This window comes from Manis javanica, chromosome 9 (assembly GCF_040802235.1).
Source record: "Manis javanica isolate MJ-LG chromosome 9, MJ_LKY, whole genome shotgun sequence".
NCBI lineage: Eukaryota > Metazoa > Chordata > Mammalia > Pholidota > Manidae > Manis > Manis javanica.
Genome location: NC_133164.1, coordinates 76206880 through 76223368, shown reverse-complemented (window position 1 = coordinate 76223368; position 16489 = coordinate 76206880). Strand labels below are relative to the sequence as shown.

General features: G+C 44.8%; 1 protein-coding gene across 2 annotated transcripts in view; it reads right to left on the bottom strand.

Annotated features, from left to right (window-relative positions):
• PIEZO2 (piezo type mechanosensitive ion channel component 2) overlaps positions 1–16489 on the bottom strand; it is a 480163-nt gene that overhangs the window by 73344 nt on the left and 390330 nt on the right. For both annotated transcript variants that reach the window (XM_037001110.2, XM_037001111.2), the window contains exons 23-29: positions 13044–13248; positions 12822–12923; positions 11483–11648; positions 7970–8213; positions 5482–5578; positions 4222–4381; positions 329–418 (exon numbers count right to left, since the gene is read on the bottom strand). In XM_037001110.2, coding sequence (XP_036857005.1) covers positions 329–418; positions 4222–4381; positions 5482–5578; positions 7970–8213; positions 11483–11648; positions 12822–12923; positions 13044–13248 — 1064 coding nt within the window. The remainder of the gene's footprint in view (positions 1–328; positions 419–4221; positions 4382–5481; positions 5579–7969; positions 8214–11482; positions 11649–12821; positions 12924–13043; positions 13249–16489) is intronic.

Sequence of the window (16489 nt, the reverse complement as noted above, 5' to 3'; positions counted from 1 at the left end):
TATGTGTAGAATTTGAATGACTTGCTCAGTGTTCAAGTTCAGTCCCAACCTGAACTGAGATTTGACCTGGTCTTATCCAAGATGCTCCCCTTCCACCACAGTGCAGCTGTCTTTCTTTTAAACTGCTTCCATTCTCAGTCCAGCCAACTAAGGTTCTTCAAATCCATAAGCCACCAACCTGACATAGGAGCAAATAGCCAGGACGTTGTGAACATGAACACAAATGGATTTTTCAGGGAGTTGAGGCTCTTTGGAGCTGAGAGCCAGCTGAATGGAATCACACAAACCAAATTAAAAGAAAGAAGGAGAGAAAATAGAGCATTCTTACTGCCTCTTCAGCTGGTCCATTGACTTTTTCTCTTCCTCAATTCTTGCCTTTACAGCCTTTACAATTGTGGCCTGGAAAAGTTCAGCCCCTCTAAAGAAAAATTGAAAACAGAATACATCAGTATTTCTACCATTGTTACCTACTTTCCGCTGAAAATGTTGCTAAGGTTTAGAAAGCATTTCTCTTCAGGCCCTTGACTGGACTGTCCTGGCTGGGAGTGGGAGTCATGAGTTCCCAAACAGAAGCCCCCTTCCAGTGGACGAACTTGGCCCAGCCTGCCCTTGGAGGGAATGGGTTGTTCACAGCATGGGAAATCAGTCAAGGGAGAAGGGTGGTCTCCTAAGGCATGAGAAGGCAGGCGCTCTTCACACCCGTCCCTCAGAGCACTGTAGCTCAGCAGCACTCACCCACCTGACCTTCCTGTTGCTGTCCCAGGAGGCAACTCAATGAGCAAGGGGACAGAGTGGGCTGGGCCTCCTTAAGGAAACACGCAGAGCTGGAGTTCAGTTCCATCCGTCCTCGGGATTTCCAGTCTCTGCCTCTTTGGTGTTCCTCTTTTTACCCATCCCCTCCTTTCTGTTCTTTCACATTTTCAAACTAATTTAAGGGTCTCCGTAGATCTCATCAACCTCTCTTAATATCCTTAACTCTGTTCCACTGTCACCTGGTCACATCTGCCTGGCAAGTCCCATGTCTGTAGGAATGCCACGGGGTGGGAGGCCGGCCCGGGTTTGGATGGGGGTCTTCAACAGTGCTGAATGCATAGACTGGGCAGGTTCTCTATGAACCCCCCATGCTCCGTGGAAAGTCTTCTGCTTCTCTACAGCAGCTATTTCAAACTTCTTACACTTTTCTAAAATCCATAAGCCTGTCAAGGGCTTTTCACTTTTAGTAAATGACTAGCTTCCTACTTCCCGAAGAGAACGTAAGTCATGAAGGAATAATTCACTCAGCTGCCTGCCACCCGTTCTGTGGACACCCTTCCCTGTGACATTGGAAAAGGTGACATTCTCCTGTCTACAGCCTGCCTGTGTTTAGGTCCCTTCCCACCTGCAGCCTGAGGGACCCCATCCTCCACACGATTCTTCTCTCCCCATATTTTCAACCTTCCTGATGCTTCTGAATCCAGCTTGTAAGCATGTAAATGTGCTCACATTTTCTCATCTTAGGAAAAGAACCCATGTTCACCTGGGAGTCTTAAGTAGCCTTATGTTACTGCCCCTGCATGGACAAATATCTTGCAGTCACTGTCCTCAAGCTGATATCTTCAACCTCAGCTCACTGGTGTTTGGTTTTGATCCCCACCTCTCAAGGTCACTGATTTCAGTGTGCAATTTTCAGTCTTGTCTTTTGTATCTGCTGAACTTCCACTTTGGAACAGTCATCCTCAGGTTCCTAAGGCATCATGCTATCCTAGTTTTCCTTTTTCTTTCTGGCTCACACTTCCTGGCTTTCTCTGCAGCCCATTTCTCTGCCCGTCTCTTAAGTATAAGTGCTCCCCTGGTCCTTTTCTCATTCTTCAAATTCACATTCTCTCTGGGCAACTCCAACCCCTTATTTGCTCCATCTGTGTAATGTTGACACTCAGTTCTGTTCCCATCTCCAGACCTGTCTACTCAACTGCCTGCTTGTCTCCCCAGTGGGTTCAGTTTCACAGCTCCATGAGACCTACAAACTCCACAGTGTAGGCCTTCTCTCTGAGGCTCTCTACATTTGTGCAGCCCTGAGGTTCTCTACATTTGTGATTGTACTAGCATTGAGCCAGAATCCCAGGCACATCACCCTCTGCTTTTCCCTTTCTATCGTCATCTCCCTTCCGCCCAATCAACTTTCCAATTGTGCCAATTTTACCTCTTAAATCTCTCTCCAATTTATCCCATCCTGGTCCTTGCCATTATCCCTATCCTGGATATCAGAGCAGCCACCTAACTGGTCCTTTTGCCTACAGTCCTGCCTGTACTCAGTCTATCCTACACACCACAAGCTGAGTGAGCTTCTGAAATGCAGATACAGCCAAGTCACTCCCTTGTTTGAATGCTTCAATGCCTTCCTGTTGTCTGTGGGATTACTTCTAAGGTCATAAACATGGATGCCAAGTCACCTGATAATCTGACTTCTGCTTACCTCTCTAGCTTATTTCTCATCACTCACTATCTTCATCTTCGAATTTCTGTGTTTCAGCCACTCTGAGCTTCTTATGATTCCTCCATGAAAACTGCCCCTGGGAACTTCACTCAGAGTGCCTCCCCTACCTTCCTCCTCTCACTCCTATTCATCCTTTGGCCTGCGGCTTAGAATGGAAGGCTGCCCTGGGTCCTGCCCCCTGCAGTGGGTCATATCTCAATACAACCCCACAGCTTCCCAAATGTCTCCTACCACTGCATGAGGCACACTGCATTCTAATTGCCTGTTATGTGCCCATCGCCCTACTGGTATGAAAGGAACACATACCTACTGGTATGTGCCCAAACATCCCCTTCCATGTAACAGAGTAGGTACTGAATGAATGAATGAATGTCTAGTCTTTGGAAATTCTGTTGTGAGTTCAATGCTTATTAAAACATGGCTTTTCTTTGACAAGCATGAGCTATGCTCTTTACCAAAGCCATAAGATACTATAACATGAAAGATATGCTTTCTAAATAATTATGAAAACTTTGAGAAAAACATACTGGCTTACTATTATGTCCTGGACATCTAAGGATCAAATGTTTAAAGGAAGACAAAAAAGATGCTATTTATCAGTAAAAATGCCAGCTGCTATATATAAGTAAATAAGTTTACTATCTGGACTAGTCATTGAATTCTGCTTTGAATATGGTGCTCTGGGTATTAGAAAAACAGTTATAATGGTAAGTTCCAGGGCCAAAGTCATACATAAAAAGAAGCCATTGTTCATCTTTGTAGCGAGTGCCAACAGTATACTACTCGGATTAAAAATAGGTCTCCTGCCGGGTCCTCTTTCTATTTGGCTGCAATTTAGTTGACAACAGTTGGGAATTGCCTCCCTATAAAACAACTTGTGAAGTAAACATTTTGTTTGTCCTAGCAGGAAGAGAATAGGCTCTAGGAACACTGGCAGCATAAACAGAGATGTGTCTGTTATAGACATTAGCAATTTCATATGGAGCAAGCTAATGTTTCTCAGATTAGCATCATGGATCCAATTGGGTCTCGGCAAGACCAATGGCTCTGAGAGGGGCACAGTGGCCTGAGGTTCACGCACCAGGTCACTGACCCTCAGCTCACCGTCACTCATTTAACACCTAGTTCTCTTCCAGTCTTTTCCCTTAAACCTACAAGATTGGGGGTGAAAACTGGAAGAAGGTTGGAGTCTAAGGAGGAGAAGGTAGTAATGAAATAACGCCAGTCGTGTGGACAATAGGAAATCAGGTTGTTGGGGAAAGCCTGAAAAGGAGGGAAGGATACGGGAAAGGCAGGTAAAAAGGGTGTAGAGTAGGCTGAATTAGCATACTCCTTTCCACCTAACATTTGAAAAATAAGAGAGAAGTTGGTTTTTCTCTATTTTCAGGAGTTCTTAACAGGGATGGGGATAGACTAGACTCTAGACCAGGGCCTATGCCACTGCTGTGACCGAGGCCAGATGTCAGGGCGGCTCCTGCTGAGAAGGCTCTAGACGGCCAGTAGCCCTTTGGCCTTCTGGAGCATCCCAGCTCCTTTCAAGGTGTGACTCAGCACCATGGGCCCCACTGTTACTCTTTTAATTTGAATCCTAAAGGCCTTGTGCTAAACCTTGTTGGACTGGTTTTTCTGGAAGGAAATTCTTAATTTCTTGTGGGTTCTATAAGCAAGCTCAGACAGACAGCCCAGTGCAATATTACCTCCAGACACATTTCTCAGGAGAAACTGCTTGATTGCACAGCGTGACCTACCTTGATGCCAAAATCTGTGAAGCTTTTATATCAGCCACGACATGTAGGAAGTAGTAACTCATGAAAACTCTCCTCTGCAGCAGGAGGAAGGCAAAACATATGCTGTCCCAAATAATTCCTGCTTCACCACTGGGTAGCTTACATGAGGAATCATCATCAGCTGGGGAAAAAGGTAGAAAAAAAATTAAACTGAACATCCTTTTTCATTGTTATTCTATAAAATCTGTGGTATTATCAGGCTTAGAAAATCACACAGACCGAAGAGCACTGACTCACTTTTGAGTGGATTTATTTACAAGCAAGGCCACACATTTGAAAACCAATGCCAACAGTGATTCCTATGACTGACCACAAAGTGAACTCCTGACAGCATAAGGAGCAGGAGGGTCTCTTTGCTATTAGGCTCCTGAGTATTTCTCTCTTAGGAAGAAAGAAACCATTTCCCTCCAGACAAGGGCCATGGAGAAATAATGGCTATAAGTCCCAAAGCCAGAGGCAGTGCTCTGATGCAACAAAATAAAAACAAACCCAGAAATACCTATTTGGGGAACGGGCTGTACCCGGGTGTGACCAGCAGAGTAGTTAGACAATATGGTCTATTAGGAGGAGAGGTATTAACTGCACAACTATCCTAAGTCAAAACAAATGCCCAGTGACTCTTCCTCCTCTACAGAGACTAGCCTGGACTGGAAGCCCCACTGGGAGAGTGCCATGGTCAGATGGCCCTCATTCTGGGCACCATGGAGGACCAAGTGTGCTGTTGTCCTGGGTCCTAGAGCAAGAGGCAGAGGGGTGGAAATGGGATTTCTGCTTCTCTCCTGCTAGGAGTCTAACTACAGAGACCCTGGTACTCCTCCCAGCTGTTGTCCCAAGTTTGGAATTCCCTGAACTTTCTGAGGAGAGAAGGGCCTGGAAGTCAGAGTTACTTTGATGACCCAAGATTCTAACTGCAACAACCTCAGGCATAAGTGGGCTTCTGCAATCCATCCTCATCATGACTCAGGAATGTTCAGGGGGCTACTCTAGGCCTGCCAGGGTTTTTCAGTTTGCAGAGGGTGATTAAAGATGTCTAGAGTAGGGCCACAAGACAATTGCATTATGGACGATAGATTCACGATGTCCTTATAGCCTCCATCTAGAGACTGAACTGACCTTTGCTTTTTTCTTTTGTTTACATTTTTTGGCCCCACTTTAAAATCAGAACAATGCAACTGTCCTTCCTTCTCTGTCCTTGCACTCCAATTTGCTTTTCACACTTACGCATTTTATAGCCTTTGACTGTGCAGGCCAGACTGAAAGCTTGAATCAACCAGCAACTATTTTGAACCAATTTCTCAATGTATCCACATGCTCCTATCTGAAAAACAAATGGGAAAGGAAAATTCTAAAACTCAGCACTGAGAAAAAATGGTGGTTGTCTTGTGATCCAAATATGTGCAGAATCTCACAAAGTCTCCGGCCAAGGGCTGCAGAAGGTACTGACAGTACCTAGCATTTCAGCCTCCCTGGGGAAGTGATCTTGATTTCTTGGGCTTTGGAAACACCATAATTTCCTGGGGAAACTCAACCAAGTGAGGAAAAGTAGAGGTGTAGTGTGATGTTTTCTGCATTTGGAAGCACCTCTCTTTTAACAGAGGCAATCCTGGACTATCTTAGGTACAAGCCAAACTGTGACAGCAAATGGCTGAGCAAGAAACTCCAGGACTTTGATTTATGTAGAGTTATTTCCTCATAAGTTCAGACATTTTAAACCTATGCTGTTGACCAGGAGATCATCACAAACATACATAAGCTGCATGGTGGCCCTTAGCATTGGAAAGGAATATGTGTTTTGAGCATTTTTTGGCCAATTCTCTGGGTAAAGGGAACTTCTTTGTTGATTGTCATGTAGTTGCCTCGTAATAATGATTTCTTGCCAGAGTTACATTAAGTTCACATTCTAGGGGGGAAAGTTTAAACACATATTAACTGTTGTGAGCCAACCAAAACGGTGTTGGCTAAATTGTGTATATTTCCTGGGAAGATGTGAATATAATTAGGATCTGCTTACAAACAGCACAAACCCCCCATTGGAACATGCTTTGCAGACTACTCTTTCAGTCCTACAAGGCCTCACTCTCTCTCTCAGGTTCTCCAGGATGGGAATTTCTTCCTCAATTTGTCTTCCTGGATGCCCTTCAATCTATTTTCCAAGGCTCTGATGAGTTCAAGGGGCATTGCCTGCAGGAAGCCTATTCCCAGCATATCTAGTCAAGATATGAAGCACTCTTATTTTGTTTTGTTTTCCTAAAATGGTGGGATAATTAGCAACAAGTAGGTCTATTTTTCCTTTTAGAATGCGAGTTCCTTAGGCTAATACCTGAGTGCATTTATCTCTTGTTTTTCAACATATGAACAGCCTTGCACACAGCAGGTCTGCAATGCGGGTTTACAGAATGAATACATGAATGAATGAACAGACTTTGTAGCCATACACTTTCCAGGAATGGCTCTAGGGATCAACTTCTGGCAACAAAGCCCTCTCTTTCCCACTGGCTTTAGAATGAAATGGTGTTCTGCTATCCTGTCTCATACCCTTTGCGGCAACTTTCAGTATTAACCCAAATGTAAATAAATTTTGGTAGGGCAAAACTGATGAATAAAAGTCACTTTCACTATCAACTAGAAAATTAACAGTTTAAGGGGCTGGAGACAAAATAAATGATTCAGATACATAATCATGCCTACACAGACTTGGCTTTCCAAGACCTCTAAACACAGTAATGTATGTGCCAAAAAAAAAAAAAAATTCAATGCTTTCACTATTGAATTGCCTAGTAAGCTCATCTTTAAGTAGCTAGGAAGGCAAGAAGCAGGAAATCACTCCATCACTGCCCTTCTAATTTACTACCAGATATAGCCTGTGAGCACAAGACACGAGCATTAACTTTAAGTTTGGACCATCTAGAGATGTGTCAACTCCTTCAGCTCATGAAAAGCTGTTTCATTTCTTAAAACAATAAATAACTTAAAAGGTGACCTTGTGTCCTAAAAGATTTTATGTGGCTCTGGGATGACTGAGTTATCTTCCTGGTCAGGATGAAAATATTCTGGAATATGGATGTAGATACTCAGCAGCAGAGCGGCCGACCTTTGTGGAGCTGGGAGCAATGCTTCCCCCACCCGTGTACCGTCCGTGCTGCGCCCTAGGGGAACACCTATGCTGAGGCAACCGGGAAGCTGCATTTTCCTCTTCTGCCTGCTTCGTGGGTATGTAAAACCCTGTGCCTTCAACAGCCTATTCCACCTCATGTCCCACCCCACATGGTGTTACAGAGAACTATGTTCATTTTATTTTATACTTCCATAATCCTTCTAGGTAAGAAGATGCCTTTAACCAACATGATATGACTTTTGAAGAGATTCAATGTGATTTATCTCATAAAAGGGCCTCTCTGTAGCATAAAGTAGGAGTAACGACACATTGTTCCTCAGAAGGGATGGAATTTTAATTTAAAAATAAACTTTAGAATTTATTCCTAATAATACATATCCTCTTGTCTTACGATCTTGAGATGGTGGAAATGAGCAAACAGGATTCTGCTTAATATGGCAAAGGAGAGTCATAAACTGTCCCTTGAACTCTGAGTTTTCAGCATATTATTTAGGGCTTTTAAGAGAGCAGTGTGACTGGAGAGGGGCTTTTAATAACCACTGAATGGATCATTTACTGAAACCACAAATGTGTTATACAGTGGGAGGCACTCACTGACAGTATGTTTTTCATCGTAATCACAAAAATGTTGTATGCAATCAGCCAGTCCCAGTAGCGCAGGATGCTCTTGATGGGTTTTAACAGCAAATCACCCCCAAAGAGCAGGAAGTAGAAGCAGGCCACCAGGTAACCCATGCAGAAGATGCTGATCCTGGTTGTCCCGGTGATGAAGATGATGGTGAGGACGAACCAGAAGAGGTAGCTGAACATGATCACTTTGGACATGTCTAGATATGATCTGGAAAACAGAACCCAACCATCAAATGACAACAGCACAGACAAGCACACTAAAGTCTGGAGATTCTACTTAAATACAGAAAAGCATTCACAACATCCATTTGACTCTACGTGGAAGCATTCTGCAAGTCATGCTGTGAGCTCTTGGTTCATCTTCCCTTTAACACTGTCTGGTCTGTAGGAAATCCTCACCTAGTTAGTAATGGATGAGTGAATAGGTATGTTGTTGCAAACACTGTGTGCACATTCACCACCATCTTATTTGGGCTGAATTTCCCACAAACAGCAACATTTTCTTCCTGCTATTTGAGTACTCAAAAATTCCTCTCTTTCTATTTCTATAGGAAGCATGAGCAATTGTATGCAAAGGGAATTCTGAAAATAGGTGCCCCCTGGAGTCAAAGAACAGTAAAAAATGGAATCTCTTTAACAAAGTAGATATTAATAGCTAAAACAAATGCATGTTAGATATAAAAATTTTACTAAAGATGAAAATTGCAGATGAGAAGTAATTCTGACAAAGCAGACACAACCACGGTGGCACTCACAGGCTCTGTCCAATACTCTGTCTTTGGACATCCTTGGGTAGAGTCAAGACTCCTATTTTGGGAGCCATTCCTCCCTATGAGCTCCCTGATGGACAGGGAGGCAGCATTCAGGGTCAGTCATCATGCAACACACAGCAGTGGCTGGAGGCTCTCCAGCCTCCCTAGGCCACCGGACCCTGGTGGGAGCTGCAGCTGCAGGCCAAGTCCCATCTGTATTTGCTTGATTGGAGTTTCTTTGTTTTGCTGTGGTTGTTTCTCCACCCAGGTTTGGGAAGAACCAATTCTGGGTCAGTTGTTTGATTAATGAGTTGTTATTTGGTAAGAGGAGTAGGCAATCTTTTGGTAAAACAGGAAGCACAGTATCCAGCAGCGTTAGGGAATGAGTTGTGCCCTGAAGTTTCACTGTCAGAGGAGCAAACTGTAGAGCTTACTCTTTTCAGAGTGAAATACTCAACATTCTTAAATGTGGTTATGATTATTTTTAAGTATATTATAGCCTTCCTTGACTTCATACCCAAAGGGGAATGAATGAAATGCCTCAGGGCCATCATAGGCCAAGGCAGGGATCCAGTTAGGATGTAATGTCAGAATGGCCACAGAGCCTTCTGGTGTGTGTGCTTTAAAGCCAGTGGAATCAGCCTGCTGGCATTTTGAGTGTGTGTGTGTATGTGTGTGTAAAAACATTAGAGAAATGTGTGATTTCCATAAATTCCCCTTCTTTGCCCACTGTTAATTCCTGCTCCAGGATCCCTGGTCTCTACTCCTGAGCACTTAACCTGCTTCAGGTTCAAAAGCATAAAACTAGGCTTGTGAGGATAATATGGAAAATACTAGTTACTCAGCACTGAAGGGGAGCCTTGGGGACCCCTGAGCAGATGAGGCTGGGCAGCCATGGCACTGGGAGCTCCCTTCCAGGGCTGCTGTGGAGCATGTGCCCATGGAGTTGGGTGGAGGATGGGCGAGCCTTTGACAGCAAAGTGGTCACTAACTTCCTGCTCACTATTCTAGTATTTGACACGTTACTCTGGAGGGGGTCTTTTCTGGCAGTCCTAATTGAGAGACAGATCTAAAAGCTTGAAATAATTCAATTTTAAAAAGATGGCTTTTAAAATCAGTGGTACACAAAAGCTTTTGAATGATATCTGGGTTTTTGTTAAGTTCATTACAGATTTGAGTACTTCTTTTTCTTTCTTTGCAAAAGGGAAAAGGATGAGCCGGGCTGGCTTGTCTCGGCACAGCAGAGCGGAGCAAATATGGAAGCCCTGCCTTATATTAGTGTTTAGTGCAGTGCTTCATTTGCAAAAAACCTTTCAGTCTACATAGCATATCACTTAAAGCAAATTCACCATTGGTTTATTGAGTACACATCAAGCTCTGATGCTGCCAAGAGTCATGGAAGTGCTTAAGCATTCAGGTTTTGAGCTAAATTGATTGGGTTCAGAGCCTTGCTCAGTTTCCTCACCTACAAAATGGGGATAATACAAGTGCCTGTTTGGGTGGTCATTAGGGTAAAATGTATTCATATATTAGAAGCATGTGGAACAAAGCCTGGCACAGTCAGCACCCAGGAACTGCCAGCTATTCACGTGAGTGCCTCCACTGTAGGCCAAAAACCATTTGCAAGGATGGGGAATGGGCACAAGCACAGAATAGTTACACATGCACTTTGCCCTAAGTTGCAAAACTTCACCTTAGACTGGGGGAGAAGGTATGGTCTACAATTAACACCACCATGCCAACACGATGGGCCGCCAATGCTGCAGAGCAAAGGCCAGGTGTGTAAGGTTTCACTGGTTTATCTAAAACCTCAGTCTCCACTCTGAGCCCAAATGTGCAGCCTCTCACCAGATCCTCCCAGCAGTTCTAGAGAGTGGATGCTAACTAGTGAGGATCAGAAAGTCCCCATAATGAGTACAAAGCCACAGACCGGATACAGGAGGTACACATGACCCCACAGGCTGTCAGACTCTGGCTGCAGGTGGTTGAGAGGAGCCTTAAACGCTTTACAGGGCTGGAAGAATTGAGGTGGGTGGCAGATGGGAGCGCCCTCCATTGAGTGAGCATTGGGTGAAAAACCCAGAAAATCAGAAGGCATGCATAGCAGGAGATTTAGTCTGGCTTAAACACAAACTCCTGGGAGGGGACAGGCTGCCAAAATCAGCTGTTACCAGACTGTGAAGGATGGTGGAGGAAGAAAAGATGCCATACAGAAGCCCGCATGGCCAGGGAGGAGCCAGTGCTCAGCAGAGCCCAGCAAAGGACAGGCTGCAGTCCCCAGCCCTCCTCAGTGCCCACTGCACATGGGGGATGACAAGGGGGACAGGGACACAAGGAAGAGCTGGGGATGAGAATGAGGAGGGGGATGGGATGAGAGGAGGGGCAGGGGATGATGATGAGGGACAGGAGATAAAGACGAAGTTAGAAAATAAGATGACCATCTCTACTGTAGCGGCAGGAATCAGTATTATGGCACAAGACAGTTTGTGTATGAAGAAGAGGAGGGACACAATAAAAAAACTTGGTTCATGCTGATGAAGACAGAAACAAGACTACAATTAGAGACTCAGCTTCCAGACTATGAGCACCCCTGCCCACATTTACTAGCTTAATGGTTACAATCAGTTGGTCAGCTTCCCAGGGTGGCAGAGAGAACTGTAAGTGGAGGCGAATACTCTGAGATGCACACACTGAAGGGGCTTTGAAACTGCACAGCTGTGTTTACCTGCAGTGAATGAAATCTGGTACAGGGTTATGCTGGCTGAAGGAGGCTGCATCAAGGTTCATGCAAATCTCAACATTGTCCCCTGCCATGATTCGCACAGCAGCCTTATTTTCATCCTCAAAGATCTGCCTTTGTAAGGAGGCACACAGAAGCAGCATGAAGTCATCTGGCAAGACAGAGGTCAGACAGTTAACTACCTAATGCTCTTCTGGGTTTACTAATGAAAGAAACAGTTCCCACATGGGATGAGCTGCTCTTCAACTCCTAAGTAAGTAATGTTCCCAAAGTCCATGGCACAATTCTTCCTAGATTCCAATGTTGAGGCCAAGTCCCCACCATGGGGGATATAAGAGGAACCACAGGCATCCAGGGGCTCCCAGTGGAGAGTCCTGGTCTTATCTGCACATTGGTGTCAAAGGATCAGGTGCTATTACTAGCCTTCATAACTCTCTTATGTGATGGTGTTCATCTCCTACCAAAATTTTGAGGAGGCCATTTGAGCATCTTTCCCATTTTAATCTTTTTACATGTGGGAGATGCAGACATTTCTGGCTTTCTTTATTTTCTCCTTTCCCCTGCATTTGTAACCAAAGACCTGTCTCAGAGCATGCATGGTGGTGGGAGTAGGTGAAGTCAATGGCTGATTTGTGAGCAGGAGAAGCCTGACAGAGCTGTCTTCTGCCAGTCCATCCCCTGCAGCCAGCTGCCCCTGACAGGCCCTCACACCAGCCACTGGCAGGCAGCCTCCAACACCAAGATGTTTTGTTATTCTTTAAATTAAATCTGAATGCATGTGGGCAGTGCAGTCACTCTGGGGTTTTCCATTGCCTCCACCACTGCCCATTGTCTAGGTGGGGCTGCTTCAGCCTTTGGATCATCAGCCTGTCCCTGGAGGGGTTTGGGGCTGCAGTCCAATTCTAGAGCAACTGCAAAGTGGATAGCAGCTTCTTAGCTACCATAATCGTATCATTAGTATTTGTCTGTCTGTGGTGGCAGCCAGAAACAACCACTTCACAAGATACAAGTCCTGCCTCTTCACTCTATCTTCTAGCAGGTTGGTGTAGAGGTGGGTGTGAGGGAGTGGAGACTGGCCATGTGAATTGGGAGGTCAAATTATGTAAATGATTATGTAGTTCTGATGTTTATTTATTAATTTTGAAAATGTAATAAGGCAAATAGAAGCCATAGGGCTTGTGATATTAATGCATGAAGGCAAGCTTTTACATGATTATGTAGTGCAGTGAGGAAGCAAGGGCCCTAGGGCCTAATGCATGAAGAAGGATTAGCAAATATAAAACCTAACACCAGCGCTCTGCAGTCCCATGGCTGCAACACTTACAGACGAGAAACACGGGGTTAGGCCGCACGATGAAGTCTGGGAAGTACAGCCATTTGATGATGTTGTCATTGAAGCTAGCACCCTTGAACCTCCATGGGTAATCTGCAGGAAAGGAGGTGGTCAGAGCAGAATAAACGCACTTCTTTCTTGCCCTCCTCCCAACTGTCCACCATGTAAGGGCTGATTTTAAGAGCAGCTGGCCCCCAGGAAGGGCAGGCTCACCTCTGCAAGGGGCAGGGGGCATGCCAATGCAGATGAAATACTGGAACGTGATGATGCATGCCAAGAAGCAGCAGTACTTGGGCCAAATCTCTGCAATGGCTTTTCTTCTGCGTCGATATAAGACAGCGATCAGCCAGCAAGCATGAATCATGGCATAGAAGTCCATTCGCTGACCGATTACATTAACTGACATTAGGAAACAGGTCTGTGTAAGGATGAAAAGAGGCAAAAAATCAGACTTATAGGGAAGGGGAGTGGTGTCAGCTGTCAGCCTGGTCTAGGAGGCACAGAGATGCATGTGAGGTTATGTCTGTCTACATGTATTCACCATGTCTTGTCTCTTCTGAGCATCTTCCAGTGTGAAGACAGAAATACCATACAAATTACTTACAAGGGAAAGACCAACTACATCACTGTTAATAAGAACCCTTCAAATCATGACAAGAACTACAGCCATGATCTCATCTCATCATGAAATGACACTGTCCATTCACTCACTCTATTAAGGGACAGGTACCAGCACAAGTATTTCAGGTCAAAACAGTTCATTTTGGTTACGGTTACACTTTCAGAATGCACAAAACAGAAAGAAGATTTATAATATTTTATTATTAATAAGAAACCAGGATTCTGGGAAAAAGACGGCAGAGTAAGAAGGCAAGGCAGAAACCTCCTCCCCAAATCACATAGAACATGAAAACACAGCAAATACAACTAAACGTGAAAATGACCTGAAGAAAGAAGAACAGACTACCTACACCTGGGGAAGAAAAGGTCTCACAGAAAAGGGTAAAGTGACAAAGCTGCAATCTGGTGGGACCCAAGCCTGCCCCCAACCCCAGCCCACAGGTAGGAGGAAGAGGAACAGAGCAGGGAGGGAGCAGGAGCCCAGGACCACTGAACACCTGGCCCTGGAGATCTGCTCCAGGAACACAAAGCCACATTACATAGTGCTCTGGTGATTAGTGGGGCTGGACAACAGAGACAGGTGGAACATTTGGGGAGGCTGAGATTCCAACCACTTGTAGAGAACCAGTACACTTTACCAACCCCCCTGAGGCAAAAGCAAAGCAGGAAGTTTGAAAGACTTCCCAGCAGTGGGAGGGGCCCCAGAGGGACACTGGTTACACAGAGCTCTCTGCTCAGGAGAAAGGGCAGGTGGATAATACCACCCCAACCCACTGTTGGCCCAGCAGGTTGGGAACTCTGCTGGGAGACTCAGACGCTCCATCTCCCTCACTGGCAACACAGCCCTGAGGCTCCTCCCTGCAGCACAGAGCCTGCACTTGGCTCACTTAGCCTGGAAATGGAGGCAGACTTTACTGCCGGGTAGGCAGAGGGAGACCCTCCCAGCTTTCTCTGCCCTGTTTTGGGCCAGTTGAGGATTTGCCTATGGGAGCTAACCCTGGGAGCTCCTTCCTCCTGGTAGACACTGGTCCCACTTGCCTGCACCCCCACCATTGCTGCAGGCTGGGCAGAGGGTGGCTTCATTCACAGCAGCTCCAGCAGGGCAGCACCAAGGCTCCTCCCTGCATGCATGGCCTGTGGATGGCCCATTTGACCTGGCAGTGGAGGCAGACATTGCTGCTGGGAAGGCAGAGGGAGACCCTCTCAGCTTTCTTGGCTTTGTTTCAGCCCAGCTGGGGAAGTATGGCAGGAGCCAGCCCCAGAAACCCCTTTCTCCCAGCAGATTCTGGTTCCACATGCCTGCAGTCCCCACCATTGCTTCAGGCCAGGTGCAGGGTGGCTCTGCCCATAGCAACTCCAGTGGTGCTGCCCAGAATCTTCTCCCTGTGTGAGTGTCCAGCTGATGGCCCACACAGCCCACCCAAAATCAGATCACTACAAGCCAGACAGAAAGGCACCCCATCACTTCACACCAACAGCTGGGGCTCCCACACTGGAAAGTGAAGTGTTTTGAGCTTCTGGGCACTAGAGGGAGTGCTCTTCATAAATCTATAATTGCATAGGAAACACTGAAAAAATGAAGAGGCAGAGGAATTTGGTCCTAACAAAACTACAAGTCACAACACCAGAAAGAGGTCTGAGTGAAACTGAAATCACAATCTTCCTGATAAATACTTCAAAGTAAAAGTCACAAGAATGTGCACAGATCTACAGAAAAATATTCAAGATCTCAGGGTGGACAGCAACAAAAAGACAACCTGCAAAAGAGTCACTGAGAGCTGAAGAAGACAGCATCTGAAATGAAAAATACAATGGAGGGATTTAATAGCAGACTTTTACAGGATGAAGAAGTTATAAATGATCTGGAAATTAAGGAGCAAGAAAACAATGAAACTGAAAAACAGAAAAAAGGATCTCTAAGAATGAAAGTATAATAAGAGAGCTGTGTGACCAATTCAAATGGACAAATATTCACATAATAAGGATACCAGAAGAAGAAGAGAGAGACAAAGGGCTAGAAAGTCTCTTTGAGGAAATAATTGTTGAAAACTTCCCCAATCTAGGGAGGGAAATAGACACTCAGGTCATGGATGCACAGAGAACCCCTAAGCAAAGGAACCCTAGGAAGAGAACACTAAGATATATAATAATTAAAATGGCAAAGATCAAGGACAAGGAGAGAGTATTGAAACCAGCCAGAGAGAGAAAAAATATTACATATAAAGGAAAACCCATCATGGTATCAGCAGACCTCAGCAGAAACTTTACAGGCCAGAGGGAGTGGCATGATATATTTAATGTCATGAAACAGAAGGACCTCCAACCAAGAATACTCTATCTGGAATGAGATCACTTAAATCTGAAATAGGGATTAAACAGTTTTCAGATATACAAAGTTGAAGGAATTCACCACCATTAAGCCAGCCCTATAAGATATGTTAAAGGCACTGCTCTAGATGGAAATGTTTCCTAAGGCTAAATAGCTGTCAACAGTGAAAATAAACCCACAGTAAAAGTAGTAGACCAATTCATCACTGAGAAAGTGTGAAATTAAATCAACTAATCACAAAGTCAGTCTAGGATACAGAAAAAGTGCAGAATCTGACACCTAATACATAAAGTGTGGAGGAGGACGACGACGACGACGACGAAGAAGAAGAAGAAGAAGAAGAAAGGGGGTAAAAAAGTACCTCTAGATTGTGTTTGAAATAGAGTAATCAGCAATTTAAGATAGATTGTTAGATAGTAAGGAAACTTCTCTTGAACCTTTGGTAAACACAAATCTAAAGCCTACAATGGCAATAAGTACATATCTATCAATAATCACCTTAAATGTAAATGGACTGAATGCAATAATCAAAAGACATAGAGTCACTGAATGTATTAAAAAAAGGACCTGTCTGTATGCTGCCTACAAGAGACTCATCTGAGACCCAAGGACATACACAGACCCACCTATAAGATGCTTACAAGAGAACTCACTTCAAACCCAAAGACATACACGGACTAAAAGCGAAGGGATGGAAAAAAATAATTCA